The sequence below is a fragment of the Microcaecilia unicolor genome, chromosome 8, assembly GCF_901765095.1.
Source record: "Microcaecilia unicolor chromosome 8, aMicUni1.1, whole genome shotgun sequence".
Lineage (NCBI taxonomy): Eukaryota > Metazoa > Chordata > Amphibia > Gymnophiona > Siphonopidae > Microcaecilia > Microcaecilia unicolor.
In genome coordinates, this window is record NC_044038.1 from 62,170,830 (window position 1) to 62,196,094 (window position 25,265).

At 45.5% G+C, this 25,265-nt stretch overlaps 1 protein-coding gene across 1 annotated transcript in view; it reads right to left on the reverse strand.

Moving 5' to 3' along the window:
* CREBBP (CREB binding protein) overlaps positions 1–25,265 on the reverse strand; it is an 846,007-nt gene that overhangs the window by 278,095 nt on the left and 542,647 nt on the right. Inside the window, exons 18-19 of the mRNA XM_030211575.1 lie at positions 22,623–22,862; positions 20,077–20,165 (exon numbers count right to left, since the gene is read on the reverse strand). Coding sequence (XP_030067435.1) covers positions 20,077–20,165; positions 22,623–22,862 — 329 coding nt within the window. The remainder of the gene's footprint in view (positions 1–20,076; positions 20,166–22,622; positions 22,863–25,265) is intronic.

The following is a 25,265-nucleotide window of genomic DNA, read 5'->3' on the forward strand; positions in this document are numbered from 1 at the left end:
TGCATATTTCTTTGAAGCATCAATACACATAAACAAGCTGAATACATCAAATCTGGGTTTTCTTTCTTCTGCAGATTAAAAAGGCACCACCCTCTGCCATCTTCCGAATTAATTTCAGATGAGAGAAATGCTAAGGAGGAGAAATGATTCTAGTAAGAAGGCAATGGGTCAGAAGGCAAACCATTTGATTCATTTGGGGGCAATGTCTCCAAATGGGTTAGTTTTGTGCACACTATGATAGTAATGAACCTCACTCCTCAGCCAGGGTATGTGGAATATGATCTCTTTTTTTTTTTTTTTATATCTTTATTGATACATGAAAACAATTGCATAGGCAAACTGTGATACAAAATGAAAAAGAAACATTTGAAACCATTGCCCCCTCTATAAAGTTAAAACAGACATTGACTCTCAAGCGTCTTTGAATGGGGATGCCCTTATTTCCATGAATTTTGTTTTTCTCCCTTTTTTACCCCTTCCCATCCCCTACCTCTTTTGTCCCCCCCCCCCCCCCCCCAGCCAGTTATCCCTTCCTTCAAACACTCCCTCCCTCCCCCTTGCTGTCCGTTCACCATTTCCTTTTATTTTTCTTCCTCAGAGACTGGGTCCTGTGACACAAACCGGGCTAGCACTCTCCCCTTTATATCTCTATATTGGCAGTTGCTCATGAGACTGAATACTTGAGCGCTGTAAGTACCCAATGAGCCATCTCCTTCATATAATTCTTCCATAACTCCAGGGATGGGGCAGTTTGTCCACCCATGCCTGCAAGATACATTTCTTGATCAGTAAAGTCGCCAGTAAAACAAATTTACTCTGGTCAGCTCTCAACCCCTGCTCCCTTAGGGACTCCACACAACCCATCAAAATGATTGAATATTTCCATTCCACCTCACATTGCAGGAGTTCCTCAATTGCACTCAACGCTCCTACCCATATGTCGTGCAAAGAAGGGCACTCCACAAATGAGTGCAAGAAAGTACCTACGCTTTTCTCACATTTATTGCAGCTGTTATCCTCCCACATCCCCAATACTTTCCCTTTTTCCTTAGTGATATGTACCCTATATAAAACTCTATACTGGATGTCCTGAAGGGCTGCATTTGGCGTCACCTTATGTAGGTCCCATGGAATATGATCTCAGTCTCTCAAATTTACTGCTACTGGGCCATAATACTTGCATCATGACAATGAGAGTTTCCTTCTGGAGTTTAAAAGATGTAACATGTATAGACAATCAAGATGTGCTTGAAAATTCTTTTTAATCAAGCCAATGGCTCTCAGTATAATAGGAAATATTTCTGTATTTTTCTGCCATATATTCTGACCATTTTTTTTTTTAATAGTTGAGGACCCTTTCCACTCAATTCATAGGCAGATCAGAAGAGCACTGATCATAGAGGTCAGTTCCAAGGGTTTCACTTTTACCATTATGTCCGATTTCCTTGCATCCAGCTTTTCAGTAGTTGGAATGAGGATGTCCAAGGTGATCATAACATCTTCATTTTCTGTAACTCTTCAGGTCATGATCTCAGTGCTTTTCAATATAGCAATGTTATAATGTTTACAAAGTTTCTGTTATGATTCTGCCGGTTTGGCTGAGGGGGAGGGGGGGACGTCTCTTCTGATTGGCTGCCAGGGGTTGTGCTGACATCAGGGGATAATACTTTAGCCTGCAGCTGAAGAGTTTCTCTGCTTTTGCGTTACTTACGCTTGGTGGTAATAGGAAAGCCTGATAGTTCTCTCTCAGAACGTGCTCTAGGTTCTGACCAGGGGCGTATCTGGATTCTGGCGGTAGCCAGAGGGCACATTTTAGCCCCCCCTCCGCCGCCCCCCTCCCCGCCATTGCCGGACACCCCCCTCCCTTCCCGCTGCCAACCCTCGCTCCCCGCTGTCGCTTACTTTTGCTGGCGGGGTACCCAAACCCCCGCCAGCCGAGATCCACTTCCTCCGAGTCCTACCTTTAAAAATATTTCTTCAGCTGGCGGGGGACTCCAACCCCCACCAGCCGACCCGAGATATTCTTTAACTTTCTTCTATCTTCGTCCTCTGCGTGGCCGACGTGTTGCTGCTGTTGTGCAAAGCTGAAATCCAGTTTCGGAGTCTGACTGACGTCGTAACGTGCTGCGACGTCAGACTCCGAAACTGGATTTCGGCTTTGCACAACAGCAGCAACACGTCGGCCACGCGGAGGACGAAGATAGAAGAAAGTTAAAGAAGATCTCGGGTCGGTTGGTGGGGGTTGGAGTCCCCCGCCAGCTGAAGAAATATTTTTAAAGGTAGGACTCGGAGGAGGAAGCGGATCTCGGCTGGCGGGGGTTGGGGCCCCCCGCCAGCAAAAGTAAGCGACGGAGGGGAAGGTTGACGGCGGTAGGGGGGCCAGAGCGAAATCCCAGGCCCCTGTGGCCCCACGCAGATACGCCCCTGGTTCTGACAGGGATCTGTGTTGTGTTAGAGTATTCTTTTCCTTCCCTCTGGGTTAGCTGCTGCTGTGTGTGTGTGTGAGTAGCTCTGTAATCAGGGTCAGCTGCTCGTTTGTTTAGTGGGGGCTGGGCATTGCTCAGGGGCTCTGGGCTGAGTGACAGCATTCTCCTTTGTTTGTTTGTTTTAAGGATTTCTCTTCCCAGTGTCCAGGCCTGCTGGCTCAGTGAGTTTAACCCTTTGTGTACTGTGTGTATTGTATTCCTGCCTCTGCCATCAGTGAGTTTAACCCTTTGCGTACTGTGTGTATTGTATTCCTGCCTCTGCCAGAGTGTTTGTTCTATCGGCCCTGCTCCCTCTCTGGAAGGGAAGAGTTCTCTCTGATTGTTTGTTGATTTATGGAACTCTCTCTCTGCTGGCTCTACAAGCGGAACCCTGTGTGTTCTGTGTGCCTCTGTCTACAGTGGGTTTGAGGCAAAGGCTTTCTGCCTTCCTTTTGTGTCTGGTTCCTCGGGCTTCTGCCTGGGGCTTCCTACCCTGGTGGTGGTGGTGGGGGGGGGGGGGGTGTTGCTGTGTTAGTTCCCCTGTCCTGCGCTAGTCCCCTGGGTGGGCGTGGCCCGCTCTGGTCCTTTGTTTCCCCCTCTGCCCTATTGCTGGTGTTCAGCGCGTGTCTGGCATCTTGGGGCCCCCTGGGTTCTTTCACCCCTCCCTGTGTGTGATTGGGTTCCAGTTCAGCCGTGGGGCTCGCACGAGTGGCTCTGTGTGCGTGGGTTCCGGTTTGGCCACGAGGCCCGCCTGTATACCTATTTCCCTTCTTCCTGAGGGACTGTGGGGAGGGGTAGCTTAGGCGGTATTGTGTAGCTGGGGTGTGCGGTGGTGGGTCGATCTCCCCTTGGCCTGGGTCGGCGCCCTGCTGGCCTCGGCCAGGGCCCAAGGGCTCACGACCAACCCAACGGATTAGAGAATGCAAAAGCCATGAGCTCAACTGATCCATCCCCCATGCAGCTGCTCCAGCAATTGCATGCTCAGCTACAACAGGTATCGGGAGTCGTGAATGCACTGTCTCAACGGGTAGACGCGCTGACCATCACGGGGGCTGCGGAGGGCCTGCCAGCTTCTACTCCGCCGGGTTTCCACGCATGCGGCCGAGGGATTTGGGTGGCTAAGCCCCCGAGGTATGAGGGCGACAGTAAGACCTGCCGGGGGTTCCTCAATCAATGCCAAAGTGTCTTCGAGTTGCAGGCCCGGGATTTTCCTTCGGATCGGGCGAAGGTGGCTTATATTATCTCTCTACTGGCAGGCCCCGCTCTGGCCTGGGCCTCGCCCTTATGGGAGAAGAAGGATCCCCTCCTGGATAATTTGGCAGAGTTCTTGAAACAAATTCAGCTCATCTTTGAGGAACCCGGGAAGCCCTCTTCGGCGGCAACTCAGCTGTTGAACCTACATCAGGGGCGACTCTCTCTGGGTGAGTACGCCATCCAGTTTCAGACCTTGGCCGCGGAGCTAGGTTGGGATAACCCAAGCCTGATTGCAGTATTCTGGCATGGGGTCTCGGCCAACATTAAGGACGAACTCACAGGCCGGGAGCTGCCCTCAGATCTGAACGACCTCATCCGTCTCTGCACCCAGGTGGACATCCGGTTCAGGGAGCAGGCCTGTGAACGTCGCACTGGTCAGCAGGTTGCAGGGGCTAATTCGAGGAGCTCGCACAAGAGCCCTGCTTCCCAGTCGCTGGGTGCGCCCGACGGGTCTGAACCTATGCAGGTTGACCGGGCGGCCCAGGAGAGACAGCGGAGACGCTCTAAGGGGCTGTGCCTGCATTGTGGAGTGAAGGGGCACTTTGTCCGTGAGTGCCCGAAGAGAAAGAAGCCGGGAAACCAGCAGCCCTGATACCGGCTAGGGAGACCGGGTCAGGGCCAAAGTCTGTCTCCTTTTGGATGCAGGTTTTGGTGCCAGTTCTACTGGCGATTAAGGATACCCCTTGTTTTGAGGCGCTAGTTGACTCGGGGGTGGGAGGCAACTTTATCAGCGCGGACCTGGTGCGGGTTCATCAAATTCCTACGATGGAGTTACCTCAGTCCATCACTGTCTCAGCGGCTTGGGGACTGGTTTGGGGAGTTCTCCGCTCCAGGACCTTGCCTATGACCATACGGGTAGGAGTCTTACACAAAGAAGTTATCTCCTTCTACGTCCTTCCGTCGGCCACTGAGGCCATAATCCTGGGATTACCCTGGCTTCACCTGCATAACCCTTGCATTGATTGGGCCCGGGGTGAATTGACGGCGTGGGGCCTGGGCTGCCAGAAGGTCTGTTTGGATAAGGTCTCGCCAGACCCAGTGACGCTTCCTTTGGATCGAGCCAATGTTATGCTACCGGGGCCCTACAGATCCTTTGGAGATGTTTATTCCAAACAGCAAGCAGAGATTCTGCCTCCCCATCGCTCCTATGACTGTACCATAGAGCTACTACCAGGCACTGAACCTCCGCGTGGCCACGTATACCCCCTATCCCGGCCAGAGACGGAAGCCATGTCCCAGTATATTCGAGAGAACCTAGCTCGAGGCTTCATCTGGCCCTATAAATCGCCCTTGGGGGCTGGATTCTTCTTCGTGGAAGAGAAGGATGGGGGGTTGCGCCCCTGTATTGACTACAGGGGACTCAATGCCATCACGCGGAAGGACAAATACCCCCCTTCCCTTGATCTCTGAGATGCTTGACCGCCTCCAGGGGGCCCAGATCTTCTCCAAGCTCGATCTCAGGGGGGCCTACAACCTTGTGCGGATCAAGGAGGGGGATGAGTGGAAGACGGCGTTTAACACCCGCGATGGGCATTACGAATATCTGGTAATGCCATTTGGACTTGCTAATGCTCCAGCTGTCTTCCAAGCCCTCATGAATGACATCTTCAGGGATCTCCTGTATAAGTTCGTGATGGTCTACTTGGACGACATTTTGATTTTTTCAAGGACTGACGAAGAGCACCAGGAGCACGTGAAGACCGTATTGCAGCGGTTGAGGGAGAACCACCTCTATGAGAAATTGGAAAAATGTGAATTCCATCGCTCCGAACTGCTCTTCCTGGGGTACATCATTTCTAACCACGGGCTGCGTATGGACCCCAGTAAGTTGACAGCCATCCTGCACTGGCAGCAACCTACGTGGCGTAAGGCTCTACAGCGCTTCTTAGGTTTTGCAAACTACTATAGGCAGTTTATTTGGAATTACTCGTCCCTGACTGCCCCTCTTACTGCCTTGACTAAGAAGAACGCTGACGCCCGCAACTGGTCGCCTGAGGCGTGTCAGGCCTTTGAGAATCTGGAACAGGCATTTGTTGAAGCTCCAGTGTTGCGCCATCCCAACCCGACAAATAAATTTTTCGTGGAAGTGGACGCATCATCGGTTGGCGTAGGAGCCGTGCTGTCCCAGGCCCACCCCAGTGGGAAACTTCTCCCATGTGCATTCTTCTCTAAAAAGTATACCCCTGCCGAGAAGAATTATGCCATCGGGGATCAGGAGCTATTAGCCATTAAATTGGCCCTGGAAGAATGGCGTCATCTGCTGGAAGGGGCGCAGGAGCCCTTCACGGTGCTCACGGACCATAAAAACCTGACTTATTTAAGAGAAGCGAGAAGACTGAATCCTCGCCAGGTCCGGTGGGGTGGGCACTATTCTTCTTCCGCTTTGATTTCATTCTGACTTATCGTCCAGCGGAGAAGAACATCAAAGCAGATGCCCTCTCCAGGTCCATGGAGGCTGACCTGGAGGAAGAACCCCTGCAGTATGCAATTAAACCCGATGTCATTGTGCCCGCGATGACGCTAGCAGTACCTGCAGGTATGACCTTTGTGCCACCCCGGCTAAGAGAAAAGACACTCCAATGGGGGCATGCCTCTCGAATGGCAGGACATCCCGGGATCCTGGGAACCAAGCGGTTCATCTCCCAGCAGTATTGGTGGCCTTCACTTGATCGGGATGTGCAGGAGTTCGTGGCTGCGTGTCCGGAGTGCGCCCAGCATAAAGCTGACCGGAGACCCCAGGGTTGCTGATGCCTTTACCGGTACCTGAGAGACCGTGGACCCACATTGCCATGGACTTTGTTACGGATCTGCCCAACTCTGAAGGGCACACAGTTGTCTGGGAAGTGGTGGACTGGTTTTCTAAAATGGTCTACTTCATACCCATGCCTACCCTTCCTTCGGCGGTGAAGCGGGCACAGTATTTCATCAGCGCTATTTTTCGTCTCCATGGTCTGCCAGAATCTATTACCTCCGATCGAGGAATACAGTTTGTCTCAAAGTTCAGGAGAGCCCTGAATCGGGCCCTTGAAATAAAGCTGAACTTTTCGTCGGGATATCACCCACAATCCATGGCCAAACAGAACGAGTGAACCAATGCTTGAAGCAGTTCCTGCGGACGTATGTCAATGAACACCACAATGACTGGAGTCAGCTGCTGCCTTGGGCAGAATTCGCTCATAACAACCGAGTGAGCTCGGCCACGGGCGCTTCGCCCTTTTACATGGTATATGGAAGACATCCGCGGATACCAGCCCCCTTGAAAACCAAGTCGGATGTCCCGGCAGCGGCCGATTCGGTGACTTCGCTCCAAGCAATTTGGTCGTCAGTTCAGAAAGTGCTACGAGTGACCTCCGCTCGTATGAAACGCCAAGCGGATCAGTCTCGCAGAGTGGAACCGCGCTTCCAGCCTGGCGACTTGGTGTGGTTGTCCACGCGTAATCTTCACCTGAAGATCCCCTCCTCCCGCTTTGCACCTCGATTTGTGGTACCGTATCCCATTGTGAGGCAAGTGAATCGGGTCTGTTATCAGCTAAAGTTACCACCTACATTACGGGTACATAACACCTTTCATGTGTCCTTGCTGAAGCCTGTGATTATGAGAAAAGGGGCTTTGCCCGCGTTGCCTGCTAGTCCAGCCATCTCAGCCTCCCAGGGGGAATACGAAGTCCGGGATGTCTTGGATGCAAGGCGCTTCCGGGGACATCTCCAGTATCTCATTGCGTGGAAGGGATATGGACCGGCAGACAACTCCTGGGAGGACGCTACTCATGTCCACGCGCCGGTCTTAGTCAGACGGTTCCATCGCCTTTTCCCTCACAAACCTAAACCTCGTGGCCGGGGTAGGGGGGGCCCTTGAAGAGGGGGTGATGTTATGATTCTGCCGGATTGGCTGAGGGGGAGGGGGGTACGTCTCTTATGATTGGCTGCCAGGGGTTGTGCTGACATCAGGGGATAGTACTTTAGCCTGCAGCTGAAGAGTTTCTCTGCTTTTGCGTTACTTAAGCTTGGTGGTAACAGGAAAGCCTGACAGTTTTCTCTCAGAACATGCTCTAGGTTCTGACAGGGATCTGTGTTGTGTTAGAGTATTCTTTTCCTTCCCTCTGGGTTAGCTGCTGCTGCTGTGTGTGTGCGTAGCTATGTAATCAGGGTCAGCTGCTTGTTTGTTTAGTGGGGGCTGGGCATTGCTCAGCCTCCAGGGCTCTGGGCTGAGTGAGAGCGTTCTCCTTTGTTTGTTTTAAGGATTTCTCTTCCCAGTGTCCGGGCCTGCTGGCTCAGTGAGTTTAACCCTTTGTGTACTGTGTGTATTGTATTCCTGCCTCTGCCAGAGTGTTTGTTCTATCGGCCCTGCTCCCTCTCTGGAAGGGAAGAGTTCTCTCTGTTTGTTGATTTATGGAACTCTCTCTCTGCTGGCTCTACAAGCTTAACCCTTTGTGTTCTGTGTGCCTCTGTCTACAGTGGGTTTGAGGCAAAGGCTTTCTGCCTTCCTTTTGTGTCTGGTTCCTCTGGCTTCTGCCTGGGGCTTCCTACCCTGGGGGGGGGGGGGGGGGGGGGGGTATTATCCTACGTGATTATGAGGCAGCCATGGCATAATTATATATATAAGAAATCATATTAAGGGTTAATTCTGTTAAAATCTGGGGTTTAAAAGTGGTGTTTGAATTCTAGCTTTTATTTTGCAAGCAGAATGAAGGAATGCCAGATGGTTCATATTATTTGAAAGTCTTGCCGGGCTGGGTCAGAAAGGTCAGAAAGACCCTTGTGAGGGATGGATTGCTAAATGCTGGCACAGCTGTAAACTATTATGAATGAACAAAGGAATGAGCCAGACATGCTGAAGTTTAAAAGGCTGAAATACTATTTCAGAAGTTCTTGATATGTAGATTTTGTTATAAGGAAATAGTTAGATTCTAAATAATTCTAGGTATTCCTGATGTTTAGATATGTCTTATAAGAATGCTTATTTTAGAATATGTTTACTCTGTGTAGTTAAATGTAGAATACCTTTTTAAATCTAATGTTACTCTTTGTCTGTTGTGGAGAGGCCAACATATGTTTTGAGTTTTCTGTGGTCTTAGCTAGTTTTGTGAAGGAAGCTGAAAGGTGAACGAGGTCAGAATTAGTCAGCTCTCTTCTCCTTGATTAATTATAGGTAAAATGTAGAAATGATCTTGAAAGTAATAGCCTGATATGTATGCTATTAAGTAAGACTGACTTTTGACCTCTTTAATGAATGCCAGAGTTTAGTTAGTAGGTAGTATGAAGCTGATTAGGAATATGAGAATAACCAATGTTAGATGGGGCCTCTTAGTCTCTAAGGGAATCCAGTTTAAGCTATAGATGAGACATCAATCATAATGAGAAATGTAAGAGACTGGAGACCAAATGTCTGGCATGAGGGGCCCCAGGTCACAGGTCAGTCTAGGATGTCTGGAACCTATGTAACTGATATTTCAAAAGTAATGATTGGTTGAGGCAAGGTAGCCAATCAGTTTCTTAACCAATTGGGAGTAAAGGGGGCTAGGCTAGGAGGAGGGCTTAGGACCCTATTTAAGTGGGAGCAGAAGCAGTTTACGTAAGAAGGAGCTCAGAAGAAAGAGAAGGACAGAAGGAACAGACAGAAGAAGGAGAAGACAGCATAAGAAGAGAAGAGAGCTAGAACTGATGTCCTGCTTTGTTTGCTGGCAAATAAAGAAGATTTCTCTCTCATACTGGTGTGTGCTGTCTGACTCCTGAAGTATCACAAATTCCTATCTCAATTCCTGCAACAATTCTTGGTGGCAGCGGTGGGATGAATCCTGCATTAATCCCAGCACCCAACTGACTGGAGAACATTCGCCGGGTATGTATTCTGTATTTTGTATTGTAATCCTAGCTAGGAAATTGTAAAACCAGCCCCTCAAGAAGGAGGGAAGGAGAATCTGATCAATTCTCAGCGAAGGCCCTAGTACCTTCTAGTCGCGGGGACTAGAAGCGAAAACGCTTAAGCTTATCTGTATTTGAGAAATCTGAAATTGTTGGGTGGGATTTTCTGTATGGAATGTGTGATGCGTGAATGCTAACTGAGTGCGGACTTCTTATAGCTGCATTTCCAATTAACGCGAGTTCAATTGGTCAGCAACGGAAGGAAGCGATTGCTGTCTGTCTACCTAGTGTCTCGAGAGTGCAGACCCCTTACTGCACTTTCAAAAAAAATTCCCTCCCTTTTTGTGTGTTGTAACTGTAAGCATTATGGGTGGGACATCATCTAGACAAATTGCTACCCCCCTAGATTGTATGCTTAGAAATTTTAAAAAAGGTTTTTTAATTAATGACTATGGACAGACTTTAAGCTCAAGTACTCTAAGAACCTTGTGTGAAGTTGAGTGGCCATCTATGGGAGTGGGGTGGCCCCCTAGTGGCAGCTTAGATATTGAAGTAATCCGGAAGGTCTATAGCATAGTAGTAGGAGAATCAGAATATTCTGAACAACTCCCCTATATAGATTCCTGGGACAGCCTTGTGACTGACCCTCCCTCGTGGTTGAAAACTTATATGGGATCCCCAGTAAAATTCATGTTAGGCCGTGTTCAAAGAAAGATTAGAAAATCTAAACTAGAAGAGGGAAAGAGCCCCAGGAAGCTTACCACCCAATCGGTGGCTTCCGCCCCTACCCTGTCTGAGAAACCCATACTCTCTGATGATCCCTCAGATCTTGAGCCACCACCTTATGGCCCATTGTTGGGGTTCCGTGCCACCCCCAGAGATCCACGCCACCCAGCCCAAGCCTCTCCAGCGCAGGCTTCTCCAGATAGTTCCTCCCCCACTGTGCGAACCCCACCACACCCTAGGTTGGACTTTTCACCTGGCCTCTACCCTTCTGTGCCACATCCTCCCCTGTTAACCTCCGAAGACCCACTTTGGGCTCCACTCCCTGACTCCTCAACTCCTGACAGCCCAGCCTCTCCCTCTAGTACCCCTACCCACTCATTAGGGGCCCGGCATCCCTTTCAATGGACTGACTCACCTGTGATCACCTCTCAGTCTATGAGTACCCCTCCCCATCCCTCAGGGGTTCAACACACCTCCACTGAATGGGTTAGACCTGCTGCAATCACCTTTGAGCATGATAGGAGGGTAGCTCCTAGCTCTACCTCAGGTTCCATTCCCACCTCCTCGAGAGTTCTGCCACTTCGTCAGGTAACTACCACTCGACCGGATCCTAATAATCAGGGTCAGGTTATACAGGCACAGGCCTATCAATATGTACCCTTCACAACCACCGATCTCCTGAATTGGAAGACGCATTATCCCTCTTATACTGAAAAGCCTCAGGCAGTGGTGGACCTAGTGACTAGCATTATGGCCACCCATAACCCAACCTGGACTGATTGTCAACAACTTCTCTTGACCCTCTTCACAACTGAGGAGAGGCGGAAGATTTTGCAAAATGCTGAGGCCATCACGCGAGAGCGTGTCCCCGGGGGAACACAGGACCCAGAGGGATGGGTTAGAGCTCGGTTTCCTCGCGCAGCTCCAGATTGGGATCCAAATGATGGGCAGCACTATGAACTGTTGTCTGGCTATTGCCGGGACTTACTGGAAGGTATGAGGAAAGGCATAAAGAGGCCCATTAATCTGGCAAAGGTCTCTGAAATTCTCCAAGGGGCAACTGAATCCCCTGGGGCCTTTCTAGAGCGACTAATTGAAGCCTACAGAACATACACCCCATTTGACCCTGAAGCCCAAGAAAACCAGAGAATGGTGAATAGCGCATTGGTGGCCCAGAGTATGCCAGATATCCGGAAGAAGTTGCAGCGTCAGGAGGGATTCGCAGGGATGAATACCACCCAGCTAATTGAGATCGCAACCAAGGTTTTCATTAATAGAGATCAGGAGGTGCGCCGAGAGGCTGACCGGAAGATGCAGAAGAAGGCCGACCTTTTAGCGGCAGCCATTACTAATTCCACCCTTAACCGAGGTCGACCTCTAGCTAATGGGAAGCCAAAGTGGGACCCCGGACCACCAGCCAGGCCCCGAGATTCCTTCAATCAATCCCGGCCAAGGGGGGAGAATCCCAGACCAAGATTGGAGAGGGATCAGTGTGCCTATTGTAAGGAAAGAGGGCACTGGAAAGATGAATGCCCCCAGAGGCGCCAGGGACTGAGAAGGGGACCAGGAGATCGGGGAAGCCGAGGCCGAGAGGGAAGATATGAGCCTCCTGAATCTGACATCATCGGGATAGCCGAGATGGCAGAATGGGACGAATAGGACAGACCGGGTTCCTATAAACTGGGCTCCCAGGAACCTATGGTCAAGCTAACTATAGGGAGCCGCTCAATTCCATTTATGATTGATACAGGAGCTGAACATTCTGTTGTGACGGAGCGATTAGCGCCTGTGTCTGGAAAAACTGTCCGAGTGGTGGGAGCCACGGGGGTGCAGAACCGGAGGCCCTTCCTGACAACCCGTAGATGCCAATTAGGCTCACACATAGTCACTCATGAATTCCTGTATATGCCAGACTGTCCAATCCCTTTGTTAGGTCGAGACCTGCTGTCCAAGCTTAGGGCCCAAATTTCTTTTGACTCTGATGGCCAGACTTCAGTCTCCTTTCGGCCCCCGACATCCAGCCCTAAGGGTATATTGAGTTTCTGCTGCCCTCTTGAAGAAGAATGGCGGCTGCATCAGTCACATAGCCAAGTTGACCTACCCCTGGCAGACAGCTTTCAGGTCAGTGGGGTATGGGCAGAAGATAATCCCCCAGGGTTGGCCCGAAATATTCCTCCTGTACATGTAGATTTACTTCCAAGTGCCCGGCCAATCCATCTTCGCCAATACCCAATTCCCAGAAAGGCTCTGGAAGGGATTCAAGCACATTTGAATCGTCTGTTATCCCATGGAATTATTCGACCTTGCCAGTCTCCATGGAATACGCCACTATTGCCAGTTCAGAAGCCAGGGACTGAGGACTACCGGCCAGTCCAAGACTTACGAGTGGTCAACAAATCCACTATCTCATTACACCCTGTAGTGCCTAATCCATATGTCCTGTTAGGATTGATACCTTCTGGAGCTACTCATTTCACGACACTAGACCTAAAAGATGCCTTCTTTTGTATTCGGGTGGCCCCAGCCAGTCAATTGCTTTTTGCCTTTCAATGGGAAAACCCAGTAACAGGAAGGAAGCTTCAGTATACATGGACCCGCCTGCCACAGGGGTTCAAGAATTCCCCCACTATTTTTGGGACAGCCCTAGGGCAAGACCTTAAGACTTTTAAATCTGAGCCTTCCAGGCGAGTTTTACTCCAGTATGTAGATGACCTCCTGATTGCAGCAGTGACCCAGGAAGAGTGTTTTGAGGCTACTAGAGAATTGCTGGAGCTACTCTTGGATGCAGGCTATAAGGTCTCACGCTCAAAGGCCCAACTCTGTCAGTCAGAAGTGAAGTATCTGGGTTTTTGCATTTCCCAGGGAAGTCGGAGACTGGATGCTAGTAGGAAGCAAGCGGTAGCTGCAATTCCCCAACCCAAGTCCAGAAGAGAAGTTAGGGAATTTCTGGGAGCAGCCGGATTCTGCAGAATTTGGATTCCAAATTTTGCATTGATGGCGAAACCCCTTTACCAAGCCACAAAGGGGGGTGAAAAGGAACCATTTGAATGGGGACCTACTGCTCAACAATCCTTCATTGCCATAAAGAAAGCCCTACTCCAAGCCCCTGCGTTAGGCCTTCCTGATGTGGAGAAACCTTTCTCATTGTATGTCCACGAGCGACAGGGGGTTGCTCTGGGTGTGCTGACCCAGATGATGGGATCCTGGCAGAGGCCTGTTGCTTACCTGTCTAAACAGCTGGATGGAGTGGCTAAAGGATGGCCAGCCTGCATGAGGGCCATTGCAGCAACAGCCTTACTGGTCCAGGAAGCTGATAAGTTGACCTTGGGGCAAGAACTGGTTGTTAAAGTCCCCCACGCAGTTCTCACCCTCATGGAGTATAAGGGCAACCACTGGTTTACAAATAACCGCATGGTTAAGTACCAAGCCAGCTTGTGTGAGAATCCACGGATACACCTGGAAACAGTGGCTACATTCAATCCTGCTACTCTTTTGCCAGCATCTGAGGGACCACCAGATCATGACTGTATCCAAACTATGGATGAAGTGTACTCCAGTCGACCAGATCTTAAAGATGTTCCATGGAGGGACCCAGATGTAATTTATTTCACAGATGGAAGCAGTTATGTGGAGAACTCCAAGCGATTGGCAGGCTATGCTGTGGTGACAGAAGACAAGGTGATAGAAGCAAGAGCCCTGCCCCAAGGAACTTCAGCCCAGAAAGCAGAACTTGTGGCCCTCATACGAGCTCTGGAGCTAGCAGCAGGACTGGTGACTAACATTTATACTGATTCCAAGTATGCTTTCACAACCCTACATGCTCATGGAGCTTTGTGTAAGGAAAAGGGACTCATAAATGCTGCAGGCCAACCTGTTAAGTATGGACCTGAAATACTTCAGCTGCTAGAGGCTGTGTGGGCCCCTAAGAAGGTAGCTGTCATTCATTGCAGGGGACACCAAAGAATAGATACTCCAGTGGCCCGAGGGAATCGCCATGCTGATCGGGTGGCCAAAGAAGCTGCTCGAGGACCCCCAGCAAGTACTGTGACCCCCCTGTTCCAAATTCGATTGCAAGAATGGACGCCTATGTATACCCAAATGGAAGAGAAATGGGCTCAAGAAGAAGGTGCAGTAAGGAGACCTGATGGCTGGTTACATCTCCCTGATACCAGAGTTCTGGTGCCACGCCACCTAGCTTGGCCTGTAGTGTCTCAAGCTCATGACCTATCACACTTAGGGAAAACAGCACTAGCCCGCCTACTCAATCGAGTAGTGGTGCTGGAAGGATTGGATAGTCTGGTTGCCACTGCCTCTGCCCGATGTACTCTCTGTGCCCAGAATAATGCCCGTCAGGGACCCCGTATTCCACCAGGAGTTCAGTCTAGAGGACTAACACCCTTTGAGTCCCTAGTTATAGACTTCACAGAAATGCCCAGGAGTGGTAGGTTCCGATACCTCTTAGTCATGGTCTGTACCTTTTCTGGGTGGGTGGAAGCATATCCTACAGTCACTGAGAAAGCCACAGAAGTAGCTCGAGCTCTCCTTAGGGATGTCATCCCCAGGTATGGACTGCCCCTTGCCATAGGTTCAGATAATGGTCCCGCCTTTGTTGAAGCTACACTTCAGGCCCTGTCCCGCGCATTGCGCATTACCTGGAAATTGCATTGTGCCTATCGTCCCCAGAGTTCAGGGCAGGTTGAGCGGGCAAACAGAACCTTGAAAAATAGCCTAGCAAAGATTTGTCAGGAAACCCAATTGAAATGGCCACAGGCATTGCCACTAGCCCTTTTCCGCCTCCGATGCACCCCAACTAAAGGAACAGCCCTCTCTCCCTTTGAAATTGTGTATGGGAAGCCCCCAGCCATTTTACAGGGAATTAAGGGAGACATAGGGATTTTAGGGTCTGCCCAGGTGCAGGAGCAGGTAGCCCTCTCCTGGGTAAGATAATTTCTGAGCTTCAGTCTTATGTGAGAGAAATAAACCCTGTCCCCTTCCAGGCTCAGGTACATTCCTTCCTGCCAGGGGATAGAGTTTGGGTGAAAGACTGGAAGCTCCAGCCTCTGGGGCCCCGATGGAAAGGACCTTTTACTGTTTTGCTTTCTACCCCTGCAGCTGTGAAGGTCGCAGGGATAACTCCATGGGTCCATTGGTCTCGAATTAAGTCTGCTGACCAGACTGAGCCCAGCACGGATCAGACGGAGCCTAGACAGTGGAGAGCAGAAAGAGATCCAGCGGAGCCATTGAAGTTGCGCCTGACCCGAACCAAAGAATCTACTAGCTGAAAAGAAGGGTCAACTGCATACTGCAGGAGCGGCTGAACTTCGGCTTCATACTGAGACTCTTTCTTGCCGGATTCTGGCTTTCCTGGAATTTGAGAGCTTGATCCTTGTCAGTTGAGGGTCTATCCCAACTGGTATAAGAACTCAAAGACTGAGAACACTATATGAGAGTAATCTGTGATTAGCACAGACTGTTGAAATATTATTGCTTAATTAGTTTGCTGTATTTGTTTTAGATTAGGAAGAAAGAAAATGTTAGTAGTTTGGATGCTTTTGTTGTTTTCTACTCCTTGCCTCCTTGTTCCTAATACCCCAACTCGCTCCAACCTTTGGTTACACTCAGTCCAGGAACTAATTAGCCAGGCAAAGATTACTTCCCCTTGTATTGTGTGTTCCCGATTTTCTCCTTATACTACAGATGTCCCAGCTGTACCTGTCCCTGTGCAACTCCCAGCTCTTATACCTCCCTACTTTTCGAGTTCAGGCCCTTGGAGCCAGGATTATACTTGGTGGTCCTTTTATAATGCTACTTCCCCCTCTGACTCTTCTCTAAGGCCAGTTTTTACGTCTCCCTATCCAGCTTCTGGAGTGTTTTGTTTAACAAGAAGCATCTCAACTGTTCTTCCCATTCCCTGTAACTATACTAATGTTCTCCCAGAGAAGGAGGAACCTGTGTGGGTAGTTTCTCCAGGTACTCCTATGTGCCCTACTACCATACCTGTAGATTATGACCAAGGTGATTACCTGGCTCCTAACTATACTACTGAGAAGACTATAGTGTCCCATCCTATTTTCTACTTTCATAAGTCCCCGGGGTATGAAGGGGTTGCATCATATGAGCGGTCTGTTACAATTGGGGATTGGCACCTATGGTGTACAAAGTCTCCATTTCTTCTTCGTTCCCCCTGGGATAGGGGCTCGCATTATGGGCATCCTAATCTCCATCCTGTGCCTACATTTATTGGGAACTTTCGTCGCCCTCTCCTTGGTCATTACTGGCTCTGTGATAATGTCCTCCACATGATTCTTCCCTCCACATATGATTTTTGTGTATTGGTAACCTTGAATTATTTTCCTAAAGTTATTCCTCTTAAGCCACTATCCCCGCACCGCTCTAAGCGAGAGGCTTTGTCCTTACCCTCCTCCGTTGCCACAGAGGATGAGGCGATTGAATTAGCCCTCCAGTATATTAATTCTACTTATCCTCTGACTAAAAAGAGACTTGTAGCCCTTTCTGCCACGGCCTGGATTCCAATTGGAGGCCCGGTAGCGGGTATTACTGAACTAGGTATGGCTACCCGGAGACTTCAATCCCTACTCCATGTTTTAGTTCATGAGCTGAACGTGGTAGTCAATGCATTGCAGGATCAAATTAATGAATTAAGTATAGTTTCTAGATATAACCGTATGGGCCTTGACTATCTCTTTGCAGCCCAGGGTGGTCTCTGCACAGTGTTAAATTCTTCAGAGTGCTGTACTATTGTCATAAATAGGACGCATGTAGTTAGGCATGCTATGGATAAAGTCCTACAGTTGGCCAGTCTTAATGTGGAAGATTACCGAGGAGGATTAGACCTTACCTCCTGGTGGTGGTCATTGACCTCCTGGATACGCCCCTTGTTCATTTCCCTAATAGTCTTAGTTTTAGCAGGGTTGTTGTTTTGTTTCCTGGCCTCATGTGCTTCGGCAGTATGCCGTCGGACCTTAACAAGTAGGGTAATGGTGATTCACAAGTCTATTCCTAATTAGGATCACTATAATCTCCAGAGTTTGAGTTGTGAGACTTATCTCTGCATAAGCTGATTTTAGTCTCAAAGGGGGGAATGAGGCAGCCATGGCATAATTATATATATAAGAAATCATATTAAGGGTTAATTCTGTTAAAATCTGGGGTTTAAAAGTGGTGTTTGAATTCTAGCTTTTATTTTGCAAGCAGAATGAAGGAATGCCAGATGGTTCATATTATTTGAAAGTCTTGCCGGGCTGGGTCAGAAAGGTCAGAAAGACCCTTGTGAGGGATGGATTGCTAAATGCTGGCACAGCTGTAAACTATTATGAATGAACAAAGGAATGAGCCAGACATGCTGAAGTTTAAAAGGCTGAAATACTATTTCAGAAGTTCTTGATATGTAGATTTTGTTATAAGGAAATAGTTAGATTCTAAATAATTCTAGGTATTCCTGATGTTTAGATATGTCTTATAAGAATGCTTATTTTAGAATATGTTTACTCTGTGTAGTTAAATGTAGAATACCTTTTTAAATCTAATGTTACTCTTTGTCTGTTGTGGAGAGGCCAACATATGTTTTGAGTTTTCTGTGGTCTTAGCTAGTTTTGTGAAGGAAGCTGAAAGGTGAACGAGGTCAGAATTAGTCAGCTCTCTTCTCCTTGATTAATTATAGGTAAAATGTAGAAATGATCTTGAAAGTAATAGCCTGATATGTATGCTATTAAGTAAGACTGACTTTTGACCTCTTTAATGAATGCCAGAGTTTAGTTAGTAGGTAGTATGAAGCTGATTAGGAATATGAGAATAACCAATGTTAGATGGGGCCTCTTAGTCTCTAAGGGAATCCAGTTTAAGCTATAGATGAGACATCAATCATAATGAGAAATGTAAGAGACTGGAGACCAAATGTCTGGCATGAGGGGCCCCAGGTCACAGGTCAGTCTAGGATGTCTGGAACCTATGTAACTGATATTTCAAAAGTAATGATTGGTTGAGGCAAGGTAGCCAATCAGTTTCTTAACCAATTGGGAGTAAAGGGGGCTAGGCTAGGAGGAGGGCTTAGGACCCTATTTAAGTGGGAGCAGAAGCAGTTTACGTAAGAAGGAGCTCAGAAGAAAGAGAAGGACAGAAGGAACAGACAGAAGAAGGAGAAGACAGCATAAGAAGAGAAGAGAGCTAGAACTGATGTCCTGCTTTGTTTGCTGGCAAATAAAGAAGATTTCTCTCTCATACTGGTGTGTGCTGTCTGACTCCTGAAGTATCACAAATTCCTATCTCAATTCCTGCAACAATTACAGTTTCCAATGGATGAGATGTGCCTTTCTGTGTAATATTCTGCCATTGGAACTCTGCAGCCACCTACGACATAAGCAACATTTTCCAGCTCTTTCTCACAATATCTATTATATCAGTTTTTTTTGTGCTTGCTGTGAACCATCTCATTCATAAATTAGTGCCATTGACTACAATTATCAACCACTTATCCTTAGGTTTCATTTCACCTCTCCTTACCATTCATGTATCTGATTTTGATCAACCAATATTTCTTGGAGTAACCCTTTGTATTTTCCATTGTATTTATGCACTTGCCACTTGTTTTCCCTCCTTTGCTGATCTGATTCTTGTACTGGTAGCCTTTCCTAGAAGGATTTTCTGAGCATGTGCAGGGCCAGTGTTCCCTTAAGTTGTGCAAATCTTTCATAAACATTCCTGCCAGAGAAGGTGGCGCATCAATCAAGCAAGTCTAGATCCACTCAAAAGGTTCAGTCATCATCAGCAGCATAGTTAAAACCTGACAGTGTTCACTTAGTAATTTCTATCAGATCTCAACTATATAACTTGGTAAGTGCCAATTCACATCTGAATTGTGTCACCAATCTTTCTACGAAATCACTATTTTATGGAATTACTACAACACTACCAGTGACAAACTGGAACTCTAGAGATTGAAATCAGGCTTTTAGTTCTGAAACATTTTGAGGTTAAATATGCTAAATATTAAATGCACCAAATGGTATTTTAAAAGGTTATTTTTTGTTAAAGCTATAAAAAGTTGTTTGGATGAAGTTGTGAAGGAAAGGTGGAACCAAGAGATTGATTTTCAGTTTACTATAGATCGATGTTGCCTTATAGTTAGAGCTCATCATCTCACTCTTCTCCATCACTCTTCAACCTCAGCAAAAGGAGGAGCACTGCAGTCTAATAAGGGCCACTTCATCACCCATCTAAAGCCTCAAGACCTCTGCTGCTGAAGGGATGAAAGAAAAAGAGGAAAGACAGGAAGAGGCAGACCAGGGAATATGAAGGGGCAATGAGAAATTTGGAGGACAAAGCTTTTTAGATAAGGTGAGAATAAGGATGAGGGACAGAGTGGGTGCCAGTAAAAGCAAGTAGATTCCTCTAAAAATTCTTCTGGCCTTCAAATCTGCTCTATCATTATGAGGCCATGATGGCAATACTTGTGGTCTCTCATAATATCAGTCAACTGTGTGCTGCAGACAGATCAGAGAAGGAACTATGCAGTGGTTCATGAACGTGTTGAAAACATAAGCTGAAGCAGTGGCAAAAGAGAAAAATAGATATGGTCAGATGGATAAGAGGGAAGAGGATGTCAAAACAGACAGTAGGGGCCTCAAGTAACGGATGTATATACCAGATTTGGGTTTTTTTTTTTAAATGATCACTGTTTTTTTATTCAGTTCAATCCCTGCTCCACCTCTCACTTCTTGTGGTTAATATAAATATGCTAATCAGAACATACCTATTTTGGTAACTGTAGTAGGCAGCATCACGAGGGATTGTGCATAGTTGCTTACCATAGCAGCACAACGTCTGTGGAGAAAACTCAACCTATAAAACAGAATAAGGATTAGAAAAATGTAGTATTTATTCTAATTATCAGATGCAGCTTTATTCTGAATAAGTGATCAAAAAATTTGCAATCCACAACTGAATTTCTAAGCCAATCCATCATGAGACATTTAATACAATATTGTTTTATGGGTTAATTCTGTTTAGTAAGATTTCAGAAAGAAATTCTAATTTTGTTTATTCAGAAAATTTCACATTTCTTGCTACTGGAATCTGATTGTAGCATCTTTAATTAGAAAATAATAGCAGTTAAAACTAAAAATTATTTCTTGGTTCATATAAGTTTATTTTTAAAAACCACAATAAAGGCCAAACAAGTCTAAGGTGATACTATCATGCTGTATTATGCTCTTGAAAACTGGTCAAAAAAAGCCCCATTTTGCATAAAATGCTTACGTCATAAAAGGGACATCAAGTTGGGATGTTCCAAAATTTCCCGAGTATTTTATAAAAGGCTTACTGAATGTGGAGCCTTTTGTAAAATATGTATAAGAACGTGAAGTACGACAGGGGATATTTGTTTGCAGGCAAATGCCAAATACATGCATTAAAGCCACATTTTAGAACTAACCGTAGAAAAGGAGCCAATTAAGTAGCCAAGTTGTAATCCTCAAATGTGTGGCTTATTTTCATGCCAAATGGATAAGCAAAACTGTCCCCTCACTCAGTTCTCAAAACCGCAGGTCCAAACATGCAGTTTGGATTTTATTTTTTACATTACTTGAATTTTACTCACACCTTTTCTGTAGTAGCTCAAGGTGAGTTACATTCAGATACACTGCTCACAATTATCCATAATTCATCAAATTAAATGCTGAAGTGGAATTTCTTTGAACATGGAAATACATTTCAAAGGTCTACTCACATCACACACTCCCGAAATCTGTATGTGATGTGGACATACACTTGTATGTAGCAGGTTTTCTACAATCACTATATGTGCTTGTCCATTTACACCGGCAAACTGTTTACACATGTAAATAGATGCCGCCCAGTCCTTCAAAATGCTCCTCCAAATGTATTAATCTTGTACAACATAAGAACATCACCTACAGTTTGTTGACCTTTATTTTTATGTAACCAGGTTTTGACAAACATGATTACTATTTTATTGAAATCTGGAAACTAATGGTGAACATATTTCATCACAATTTCATTCTTCAAGCTTCACCAATTATTCCACTCTATACAAGCAATAGTTCTCAAAAAGATGCCACAATCTATACCCCCTTCAAGTACAAACTTTCAAACCTTTTGCTTAAATCACTCACAGATCAACATGTAAGACATAATGGAAATTTTAAAAGAAACCATTAAGTTCATTAAACAAGCACATCTACATTTTCAGTCAGTGAAGATCACTCCTTATTTGAGTGATAGCTTTCAAAAAAGAAATTTCTTAGTTTACAGGTACATACATCTCAGAAGCACCACCCTGATACTCTCTCAAAACTGCTGTTCTGAATAAGCCAATTACTGTTTATCTCCTAAGAGATTGATACATCTGATGAACTGCTTGATTATCATGACAGTTTATAGACAAATCGCTACGCTTGTTTGTAACTAACACTCAGCAGAAGACACATTCATCTATCAGGACACTAGGGCTACCTGTTGAAAGGATATGTTGTCCACAAGGCAACAGAAGGCAATTTTCTATCCATTTTTTCCTCATCTTAACTAAAATATTCAATATGCTTCATCCTTCTCCTTCATCAGCTCACAATTATGGAATTCCTTGCCAAAAGCTATAAAAACCATTCACAACCATCTAAATTTCAGAAAATCTCTAAAGACTTTGTTATTTGGAAAAGCTTACCCCAAGGACTCATGTGTCTCCACTACCTGATTCATAACAATATAATGACAATTTTGGACACATCCACCCTTCCCCATCTCTCCCCTGATTTCCCTGTTCCTTTCGTTTCTTCCCCATCCTTTCCTGATGCATTAGCTTAATTTACTGCATTGGCGTCCACCTTTGCAGTGTGATGTAAGCCACATTGGGCCTGACACAGTTGGGAAAATGTGGGGTATAAATGAGATAATAAATAAATAAATCATTAGAAGTAGTAATGTAGCTTTTCCCTGTGTTAAAACCAAGTTCAACAAATCTGAACAAAACCACTTAAAATGCTGGTTTTGTTGATCTGTAATTATACCCTTTCATCTCATATGTTAGGCAATACTGTTACAGAATGTTCCATCTAGAGATTAGTCCAAAAAAAAACCCCTTGAACTCCCAAAAGTGAAAAGGACATCAACTTGGATCCCTCTCAACTATGTTCCACTGTTTCATGCATTCATATAACAAAACATTTAGTAAGTTTATCATGCTCATAGGTAGTTAAATGCTAAAAAAAACAATTTCATGGAGCATCCATAAAATGTTATGGCCCTTAGAAATGGTTTCTGTCGTCGCAGTTTTAATCTTACCTTACGTCCACAGCAATACCCAAGGGACTGCATAACAGGATCAATCTCTTGCTCAAAGACTTCTGCAAGCTTAGTACAGTATTTATAGACTCGAGATGTTTTGCGGTTATAAAGCCAGGCATTGTTGAACATCAGCCAAACATCCTCCACATACTGCCAGGGCTCTTGGTATTGCCCAGTGTCTAGTTTTCGTTTTATAGTAGAAAGGTCCATAGGATATTTCACAATTTCAAAGTAATCCTATACATAAAAGACAAATTTAACTGTAAAATATACAGTAACAAGTACCAATTCTAGGAGTGCAGTAGCGTACCTTTTTTTTTGTAGTTTTAAATGTTTTTGTTTATGTTTCTACAAATTTTTTGAGTGTTTTCTTTTGTACTCTGCCTAGGTGTAGGCAGATTATAAACCTATAAAAATAAATCTGGTTCCTTCAAAGGTATGTGCAAAACAACAGCTACCCATAACTACTATTTCTCCACTGTGATTTCAGAATATTTCTCATGAAAGTGTTACACTTCTATGTGGTTCTTTTCTGAGGACAGTATCCTAACAGTCACAGAGAGGTCCTATGCAGAGTCAGAGGAGCTTCTCCCAAGTTCTGCATCATGTGACGTTAAAGCATATAGGTTAAATTCCAAAAGGTCGTCAAAATTTAGGCACTAGAATGTTGTGTACTAAGCGCAAATTCTATACAGCAGTTGGGCACACAACAAAGTCTGCATTTACACATTTACATAGGCACAAACACTTACGCCAGCTCAATAGCTGGTGTAAATTTTAGGGAGTTAGGTGTGTACATGATAGCATTCTATAACCTGTGCGCATAAGTGTCTGATATGCACCTGACCCACCCATACCTGTCCCAGGTGCACGCCTCTCCTTGAAGTTGTACGCTCTGGAATTTGAGAATGTAATTTATAGAATAGCACCCAAGGGCAGTTATTAGCTTTTGCCAATTATTGAATTTATGCATGTGTAACTGTGACCTCACCTCTTAGAACGATTGTTTACTCTACCATACCCTGTAAGATACCTCAGGTAAACCCTCGTTAAGCGGACAGAGGTGAAGTACAGACATTAAACTAGCCTCGCCAATCTATTTCTAAAATAGAAGGGGAAATTTAATCTCCTACAACTGCACGCAACTATGGAACGCATTACCGAAGGCCATAAAAACAACGCAAAACCTAACTATCTTCCGAAGGTTAGTGAAAACTGATCTGTTCAAGAAGGCATACCAATAACATTCGCCTTCAATACTAAATAATAAGACTGCACATGAACTAGAAACACCGAACTCCTATCATGACTGATTAACCGCTTTGATATAAATGAGCAAGCACCACCAATTTAATCCTTATGTCGATTATAGTCTTTTTATAGTTGACCTAATGTATGTTACAATTCCGATCTATCGCTCAAGAACCAATATACAATACTATAACGTATTCTTCTTTTCCATGTATGTATGCACCTTAATGCAATGCCTTTGTAATTCTGTTACCCGGAAATGACAACCGCCATTACGGCAAATGTAAGCCACATTGAGCCTGCAAATTGGTGGGAAAATGTGGGATATAAATGCTACAAATAAATAAATCTATATAAAGAAAATAAGCAATTCAAGAAAACAAAGGACTGGAATGAGTATAAAATCAAATAATTTTGTTAGATTTATTTTCAGATTCAAGTACTTTTCATAACACACCCAAATTAATTAATGTATTTTTGGTTAACAGGTTTTCAACTCCTAAAGATTGATGCCTTCAACAGCTCAAATCAGATAAGTATAAGCATCTGTAAAGCAATTGAATTTTAGCTTAACAACCCTGCAGATGTGTGCACATTGCTGTCTCAGATAATATTCAGTCTTAGAGAATGCTTAGTGGTTTCTCTCTCTTTTCTAACATCGCTCTGATGTTTTTTTTTCTTTTTTTTATTTACTCGGTTTGATTCTCTCAGTCTCTTCCCCTTTTCATTTTTGGCTTAACTTTGCTGGTCTTTAAGCTTACTTGTTTAACTCTTTGGCTTTCTTGTATCGTTGGGTACCTTTCCACGAACAACCTCAGGAATCAGGAGAAGGTCCAGTATACCTACTATCCTGAGCTTTAAAAATTAATTTAAAAAAACCCTAAACCCTACCTCATTCCATAGAGCAATTACCCTTTTTAAATGATCTTTAAATTATTTCCCTAACTAGCTTCCCCAATAAAATAAATATATAATTGTTTGACCCTAATCTAATCCCTCCCGTCCAATAATATTCCCCAGAATCTTAAAATATCTCAGTATAATACCACTAATAAGACTACTAAACAGCTTCAGAGACATTAAGGTCCTCTGCTCCAGAACTTCTTGCAGCTGTTCTGTATGCGCTGAAACTTTTAAGCAATATAATTTTTCTCTTTCCAAAGGTTATCAATAGAAATCAAACAAAACATGGAAAAGAAAATAAGATGATATCTTTTTAATTGGACATAACTTAATACATTTCTTGATTAGCTTTCGAAGGTTGCCCTTTTTCCTCAGATCGGAAATAAGCAAATGTGGTAGCAGATAGTATATATAAGAGAAACATCAAAGCATTACTTTGACAGTCTGACAGAGTGGGAGGGTATGCATGGGGACATCAAAGCATTT